The sequence below is a fragment of the Panthera uncia genome, chromosome D4, assembly GCF_023721935.1.
Source record: "Panthera uncia isolate 11264 chromosome D4, Puncia_PCG_1.0, whole genome shotgun sequence".
NCBI lineage: Eukaryota > Metazoa > Chordata > Mammalia > Carnivora > Felidae > Panthera > Panthera uncia.
The window spans coordinates 22062433-22071241 of NC_064807.1; the positions used below are offsets into that span (position 1 = coordinate 22062433).

At 49.8% G+C, this 8809-nt stretch overlaps 1 protein-coding gene across 4 annotated transcripts in view; it reads right to left on the minus strand.

Annotated features, from left to right (window-relative positions):
• TLE1 (TLE family member 1, transcriptional corepressor) overlaps positions 1-7509 on the minus strand; it is a 91430-nt gene extending 83921 nt beyond the window's left edge. Inside the window, exons 1-4 of one of the 4 annotated variants that reach the window (XM_049648813.1) lie at positions 6109-7509; positions 5210-5310; positions 3698-3761; positions 3542-3586 (exon numbers count right to left, since the gene is read on the minus strand). In XM_049648813.1, coding sequence (XP_049504770.1) covers positions 3542-3586; positions 3698-3761; positions 5210-5310; positions 6109-6132 — 234 coding nt within the window. In that variant the 5' untranslated portion in view covers positions 6133-7509. The remainder of the gene's footprint in view (positions 1-3541; positions 3587-3697; positions 3762-5209; positions 5311-6108) is intronic. The other 3 variants (XM_049648690.1, XM_049648860.1, XM_049648768.1) reach the window with 3 other exon arrangements.
• Between the last annotated feature and the right edge of the window lie 1300 nt (positions 7510-8809).

Here is an 8809-nt window from a genome sequence, read left to right on the forward strand (position 1 = left end):
ATTTTCACGAACTCCTAGAACATGCACCGAGGCCCGATGTGATTGTGTATCATGAAGCTGTCAGCACAAAGAGCGAGAGAACAGGAGAGACACGCAGCCAGGCAGACTGGGCCACCACACAGGCCTAAAGGTGATTTCATCACTAGCCTCATCCTCCAATGGCAGCGGGGTGGGTAAAGGAATGAAGCCCTAAATTCTAGGGACGAGGTGACCCAAATCCAGCTTCAACAGAAACTTGGGCTTGACAAATCCCACACTCTGAACACAGGCCCAGAGCTGCAGGCAGATCAAAACACCTACCCAAAATACCTCATCACAGGATGGGGCTAATCACTTTTCAAAACTGTTAAGTGCTATATAAATTCACACCACTAAAGACAACTTATGGCATGGCTTCATCAGCACGCTGAAAAGATACACAAGTAGAATAAATAAGGCTTATGTATTTACAGTGAATCTTGTTCCAAAACTATCAAATGAGGTAATACCACACACCACATGACAGAAAACAAAACTTTAAAGATCACACTGCCAAACACACTAGCCACAGCCCTCAAAACAACTAGATTCACATTAACCTGCTATTTTCTAACGCACCCTAACACTTCGGTGGTATCAAATTGCCTCAATTTTTCATGAGATGTCTCCACCTCTCCTGTAGAGATATACCTAAAATTTATGATCTACCTGGAGAGAGAAGGAAGCACAGGCAGAGATCTATAAAAGACTCAAAACAAAAAAAACCCAAAAAACTGTCTTAGCGCTACAATAACAAATTTAAGTACCCATTACCATCCCTAGTCCGCTGACTTTTCAGTAACCAGACACAAATGGGAACAGAGAAAGTAAGGGGAAGGCTTATCAGGAAGTGTTGACACAACATAAACATGGACCATGGGCACAAAACCAAGTAAGGAAACCACAATTATACCATTCTCGATTTGGACGCACTTCCACTTTAAAACTTCCAGACGGAAAAGTCGGTGGTGAGATCTGACACTGAAATCTCTACAACTCACTCTGTCGACAAACCCGCTGAAAGGTGGGGAGAGAGAGCGGTAGTCACAGTGCAGACAAATCTTAACAACATTAAAGCTCTCTCCACGGAAAGTTTCCCCATCGCTGTGTTTTTTTTTTTTTTTTCCAGTAACAAAGATGTTGTCAGAAATGACAATTTTTTGTGTCCCTTGATGATGCCTTGCTAGCATTTGGTTATAAGCCATAAAGCAGGACTAATTCCAGCCTGTCAGGAGTCTCGCTAATGCCCAGTTTCCCCCCAGAGAGAATTCCTGTCAAATCTAATGAGAGCTCCAAAGGCTCTCTCTACAATATAATGAGCACTTAGGCCATGCTGGTGATCAGGCGGCAAAAAGCATCAATTTGAGCCTGGCTACACCCTGGGGGCCAGACGTCACCAGTTTTAATAAGAATTATGATTACTAGCTGCACCAAATGCCTCCTCAGAACTTATTATTAATGTGTGACATTCAGAAGGATGTTTTTCAAATGTAAGGCCACTTTAAACTGAATTATAGCACTGCTTTGCACACCACTCTAGTTAAGGGTCTGTCAGCATTTACAGTATAAACTAAATTTCAGGGGACTTAATACCCTACCATGAAGAACATGGCATCTCTCAGCTTTTCACATTTTTCAAATTACTGAGCCAATTACACACAGCATATTATTAATGCATACTGGCTCATGGATGGACAATATACACCCACAAATGCCCAGTAGAGTATAGAAACTCATTAGAAACCTATTTTCACACCATGGGGCTCCTGACCCTCTTCACCCCTTCTTCCTTTTTCCTACTTGATAACGAAGAGGTCATGTAACCTACAGGAACCCAGAAGAATTATACACCTCCTTTACCTCCCCAATAAATCCTGCACCAGCATACAACATCATACGGAGGTGGTGCTTCCTTGTAAAGGAGTTGGTGAAGTTATTAAATTCTTTGAGTTCATGAGTTTAAGAAAAAACTCAGTCTCCTCTTACCCTTCTACGATATTTGTTAGCAAAATATGTGCCTTTAGGGTAACTTACAAAAAAAGTGGCAGGTTACAACTCTTCACCCAGTTTATTTGCATAATTCATTTAAATGACCATACAACTTCTTGCCCAATTACTATCAACAAGTTACAACTGCCTCAATCAGACACTAGCCACTGAAACACACAAAAAACAAAGGCACAAGCCCAACATAATCTAGGCTACCAACTTTGCAAATCAGAATAAAATCAGCATTTTAAAGGCCCAATTATATTATTAATGAAAGGCCTTGAACTTAACTATCTCTTTCCAAAAACATATCTGAGAACAGATCTACTGTACAAGACGGTAACTTAACATTATGAAATCTATGATGAATTAAAAATCAAAGAGTGCGGAGTTACAAAAGCAGAATTCAACTCTGAAACACACTTGCTTAATGAAAGTCTTTGAATATAAGGAAGATCTGAAGGCTGAACTAATCAATTTCTCCACTGTGCCCCAGCCGGTCAGCCATGCTCTTTAATTTAATGAAACAAGGGTTTGAGATGAAATAGCACATATACATCAAGTAAGAATTGTATTGTTGCACTTTGAAATGTGTCCAACTGTGCAACTTCATCTGATGATAATTTTTTAAGAGGCAATCGATTTCTAAAAGACTTATTGTACCAGCGTCTTGATGAAAAAGTGAATGTCAGCATATCTCCAGAATACTTACACCCTGCCATTAATGCTTTCTTTGGCAGACAATGACTACTCAATCGAGGGTCCTTTGGGCTGAGCAATCATTTAGCTTTTCTTCTCTTATGAGGTCCTTAGTGCCTTGTTCCAGCTCAATACTCTTTTTATACACCATTATAGTAGCCATAAGTGTGAATTTTATGGGAACTTGCAAACTCATAGTCATAGCTAGAGCTTTCCAGTCACTAATCTTTTCATGCTTTTAAAACCACTAGGACTGAAGCAACTCCCAACATATGCTGTGGCCATAAAAGAATGCTTTTTCACCTCCAAATCCGCATCAATTGAGAAATTTTTCAAAAAGATGTCTGCTAATAAGCCACTAACCTTGAGTGTCATTTTATGCAACCCCAAAGCATAAAAGAGAACCCCATAGTTAGTCATACATTTTTTAACCTGATTAGGGAACTCCCAAATATCCTTCTTTCCCCCAAAAGACCACACTGCTTTCCAAACTAGCAAAAAAACATTAGCTATTCTGAATTCCAGAATGCTACAGGATACCCAGATCTTTCAAGAGAAGAATAAATCTATCCAGGTGGAAAAGTCAACTCAAGACTCAATTTCTATCAGTTTGTAAACAGGTTGGTTCACATTTTCAAAGCACCTCTCATCTAGTCATTTAAAGATTCTGTAATTGTCAAGAAGCAACCCTTGCTGCAAAACACTGTCACCAATTCACAGGAAGCGAAACCAAGGCAGAAAACCAGCATACAAATCCTCCCACTATTGAGGATAAAGCCAGTTTTATAGAATCGTCACTAATTTCTCATTTCAACTTGATTTAACTAAAGCTTACCTGTTTATGCATTTCTATGTTTAATCCATAAGACATTTCATAATACTGCAAAAAGAAAAAAATCAAGCATTTCGTTAACTCATGTTTTATAACGTTAAGAACACATATTTGCTAATATTACATAAAAAGGAAAAAAGGACAATCTTTGATACCTACCATCACATAGTGCCTCTGCATTTCTGTCTTTTCACTTGCCAGTTTCTCACATTCCAATTTAAGGCTACAAAAACAAAACATGCAACTTAATGTAAACATTATGTCACTTGTTTTAACATCTGCCTCACATATTTGCACTTCAAGTAAAAACACAGACCAATGTGGAAAAGCCATAAACTATCTAGGTAAACATCCAAAAGCTTTGTCCTTGCATTTAATAGGGAAAAGGGATAAGGTGAACAGTATAGGGTATCCATTCAGCTATTATTTTCCTTCTTAGTGTATACCTGGTCAGATGCCAAGAATGAAGAATCTGTCAAAAAAAAAACCTCTGATCTTCCCAGAAGACCAATTCCTCCTCCTGGTCATCTGTTCCCTCCTACTTCCCCACACCAGTTTGCTCCTTTGGACTCCACCAAAATCTGGCCTTTGCACAATTCTCAGCCTCAGACATAGACTGTACTACCTTTGCCAACTCAAATAGTCTCTAGGTTTGAAAACTGTACTTATAAAGTTACTTCTACAATTGTTGGTCCGTTTTAAAACCTTTGGTTTTTAAATCCCTGCCAAAATATGTTAAGTAGCTGCTGCAATAAAGTGCTTTGAAGTCCTCCTTGCTTGGTAAACACTAGTGGGCAGGTATGCCTCAAGTTCCAGAGATAATTATCTTGAAGCAGACAAAAGGTCAATAATCAGAAAGCCTCTGACAAAAGAAGAAAATTCACACCCAAGTGTCTGTGTGCTTTTTCTCAAGCAGGACAAAAATAAAAACTGTCATTACAGTTATCTCTTAGCGCTAATCAGCTAAGACTTCATAGAAACAAGGAAAGAAAATAACATTTCTGGAAAATTCACTATGGACAAGTGTTTTAAACCATTTTTCATTTATGAACCTCTTGAAGTAGGTCTCATCAGGTGAAGAGACTAACCTAAAATGCATATAAATGAGACTGGAATCCCTTGTTCTACCCAAACCAAGGAAGAATGACGCCAAAGCAGGGAAGCTTTACCCTACACATATCCACCCCCATCTTCACCACCAATGATGGGCACAGCTACCAGCATCTAGCCTTCCATGATGGACTTTGCCTCAGACAAACCAATCCTTTAGTATAGCAGAGCGATTTCAACATTGGTTCTGCCTCCCTAAACCTGCACTCCAGGGCTGGGGCATCGATTGAACCAAGGTTTCAGCTCAGCTTGTTGCAAAATAAATAAACGAAGTGCAAATATTGACGGTTCTCATGCAACTCCTAAATACTCGAAAAGACTCCCTGGAACAGCAGCAAACGGGCAAAAGGGAAACAATGGTAGGAGGAGGAGACTAGAGAAGAGGCGGCCCGGGAAGAACCTGGAAAGGGGGTAACTTGAATGACAGGTCTTAACTGCGACTCCACACGCCACCGCCTGGACGCAAGTACTAAGTACAGCCGCCACCGCCACCAGGCAGGGCGAGGAGGGGCACCGGGCTGCCCCCGGGCTACTGCTCGCCCAGCGCGGCCGGACACGCACCTGTGATACTGGGCCTGCAGAAACTGGAATTCCTCTTTAATCCGGTCCAGGGACTCCGGGATAGTGAACTTGAAGGGCTGGCCTGCAGCCTGGTGCGGCGTCTGGGGGCCACCAGTGAGGGGAACCGAGGGACGGGGGTGGGGGCAGATAGATAAAACAGTAAGTCAGAGAACGGAGAAGTGGGTGGGACATAAAAAATAGTTAGAAATGACAAGAAACGGAGCCCCGAACTCGAGTTTGCTCCGCACTTTACAGAGGCAGGAAGTGGTCCTTCGCCGGTGCTCGAGCCTCCAAAGAGATTCAGAGCTTCTTCCAGGCTTCAGGGCGGGTCGCGGTTACGTGCGCCCAAGTCGCCCGGCTGGAACGACAGAGGCTCCCGGGCGGCCGGGGAACACCCGGCCAGATTGTCATCGAGGACACCGCCCCCTCCCCCAAGGGAGCAATAATGACCCCAAGGATCAGAGTAGAAAAACAACTCCCTAACGCTCCCCGTTCCCAGAATCGCCGGGGCCATCTCCAGGAGCGCCGGAACGGGGGCTGCATTGACATGTAAATAGGCGAGACGAGAAACAAAGGGGTGGGGGCGCCCTACCCGCCACAGGGAGGCGGGGGGGGGGGCGATGTCGCTTCGAAAAAGAAACCCCAGCCTCCCCGGGCGCCCCCACCCGCCCTGTCTAGACATCAACTTCGAGGGGGTCCATAGTAAAGGGGGGAAATTGAGAGTTTCAGCTCATTCCCCAGCCCAAGAGGGGACCTAATCAGCCTTGCACCCCTAGAGGCTAGGGAGTCCTCCAGAAATGTAACAGAGACCCGTCTCCAGCTCGGGAAAAGCGCCCATCCCTACCCCACCCCCTATCCCACAGCCCAGACCCTCCAACCAGCACCCTGCCGCGCCTCACCGGGTGCCGGCTCTGCGGGAACATCGCTCTGGCGGCGGCCGCAGCTCTGTTTCCGGACAACTCGATTCTCCGCTCAATTTCCAACTTTAATCCTGCCGAGGAAAATTTAGCCGAGAAGCCAGGCAGAAACGAGGAGCGCGGGGAGCGCGCTGGCCACGCACGCAGGCGCGCTCGGCGGGGCGCACCGGTCACTTGGCGCCCGGCTGCTCCTGCTCCCGCCGCTGCGGGTTCCCTCGCTCAGGGCCACATTTCGGGGCGCCCCAGGCCCGGCTGCACCAAGAACCTGCGCGGTGACGCCGGCCCCCAAGAAAAGGGCGCGGGGGCTGCGATCCAACCCGCGGGCCTCGGCCGCCCCGGCGGGGAGGTGAGGGCGCGGTGATTCTGGCCGCGCTCCTCTCGGCGATCCGCGTGCGCGGCACTCTTCCGGGGCAAACAAATCCAAGCGGACTGCTTTTCTTCGCTCTTCCCCCGGTCCGCCTCCTCTCCGGGTTTTCCCCGCGGCGCCGACCGCGGGTGAGGTGCAGGTGGCCCGGCGCCCCCGGCTAACACCACACAAACAAACCTGGCGACGTTAAGGACCGACCGCTGCGGGTCCGGGCAGCGCCTTCAGCCGGGCGCTCGCGGGCTCCGGGGAGCGGCAGAGGCTCCGCGCCCGGCGCTCCGAAGCCTCAGCCCGGGCGGAGGAGCGCGGGATGACGATGAGGCGGGGAAAGTGCGGAGGGCGCGCCGGGAGGCGGCTCGGCACGCCCCGTGCGACCAACACTCGGTGTTCTCCCCGGTTGCACAAACCCTCCTGGCCCGGCGGGGCTACTCCACGGAGGGTAGTCCCGCAGCCGCCCGCTGCTCCTCGATCCCGGGGCGCATCAGGGCGCCGCGCCCCGCGCGCACTCGCCCCGCACGGCCGGCCCGGCCGCTCTGGACTCTTCCTCCGAGCCCCTTCCTCGGCCCTCTTTCCTTCCTTCCCTTCGTCTGCTGCTCCGCAAAGGGCGCTCCAGCCCGCTGCAAAGTTCTCTCACGACCCGGGGGGGCGACATCCACGAGATGATGGGGGAAGAAAGCAGGAGTGCGCTCCGAAGCTCGGCCTCCCTACCCGGCGGGCAAACTCCGCGGGCGGGTCGGGAGTAGTCGCGGCGGGGGTTAGGTCGCCACCGGCCGGCGGAGGTCCGGGATGGTGGCGCGGGTCCCGCCCGGCCGTGAGAGAGTGGGGGTGGCGCAGTCGGCCGCCTCAGGGACGCGGGGCACAGGGTACCCGCCGCTGCTGCTGTTCTGCAGCCGCCGCCGCCGCCCGCGCCTCTCGCGCCGGTTACATTAACACGCGGTTTCACACTCCGGAGCTAACCAGCGCCGGCCCCGCCCAGCCCCGCGCGGGCGGGGGGCGGGAGCGCAGAGCCGGCGGGGACGCGGGCCCGGCGGTGACGGGGGGAGTTGGGGGGGGGGAGAAAGCAGGGAAGCGTCGCCAGCCAATCGCGCGCGTCGCGCCCAACGTGGGGTGCTGACGCGACGCGTCCCCGGAGCCTATGGCAGCAGAGCACCGGACGGACCGTCCTCCCCCTCCTCTCCTACCCCGTTTGCTTCCATCTCCGCCGTCTCCTCGGTCTCCCCTCCCACCCCTCTACCCCTCCTCCGCCAGCCGCGTCCTCCCGGGCTCGGAGAGGAACTGTTCCTGGAGGAGCCGCGGGACGTCGAAACCAACCAATGAGAAGAGGCGAGACGCGGAGATTGGCACTGTGGATGGGAAGGTCGGTGGGAAGGAGAGCGGCGGGGCTGGGCTGTCAATCAAAGTAACGTGGGGCCTGCGAGGGAGCGCGCGGGAGCGCGCGCGAGCGGGAGGGCCCAGAGAGTGTGTAGTCGCGGAAGCTGGGGGCTCGAGTTTGCAAAAAAAAAAAAAAAAAATCTTGCCACTTGTTCACTTTTCCCTTTAATGGAAATCCTAAAATATCAGTGAAAGTAACTCAACTAACCGCGTAGTTTCTTATGGGGTGCGGGAGTTGGGGGTGGGAGGGGTGGTAGCTCGAGCCAAACGCGTCTTTCAGTGTTCGCCCCTTGTTTGATGCTTCTCTTTTGAAAGTGAGGTCACATTCAAAAATTTCTCTGAGGATTGTTTTTCCTTGAGCTGCCTTTTCGTGAGAAGGCGTGGACTGTGCACTTGGTGGAAAATGCGGCAGCGCCTTGGCTGGCGTACGTACACCGGCCGTCTAAGACTAGGCTTTTAATTTTAGTGCTCACTCCCTTCTTTGCACCCAACGTGGTAGAGATTGGCTTTTATTGGCGCCTTTCAAAGGACTTTGCAAAAAGGTTGGCCTGTTTTCGTTTGGCGGGAAGGATACCTAAGTTACTGCCGGGGTAAGGCACGCGCGTCCCAGTCTTAAATCGAGGCTTTTGCCCGGGTTCGAAATCTCTGGTCCTTGTCTTCAAAGTATGGACTTCGCGGGCTTGGAGTAGGGGACTGCTGAGAGTTTTAGGGGCCTCTCAGCAGCTTGAGCACGAGTCTGATTCCAATTACTAGAAACAAAGGGAGACAATGGGATAAACCAGCTTTGACCTGGAAACCTGTCCTGCCCACTCTTAGCCCCATGCTTCGGGTGGTTTCCCCGGGCTGAGCTGCGTAAGGAGCTAAATGGGAAGCGTTGGGTGCATGACATGGCTAAAATTCTTATGAGTGGAATTTGACCTAAAAGGTTTTTTGAGATTTTAAATAAAC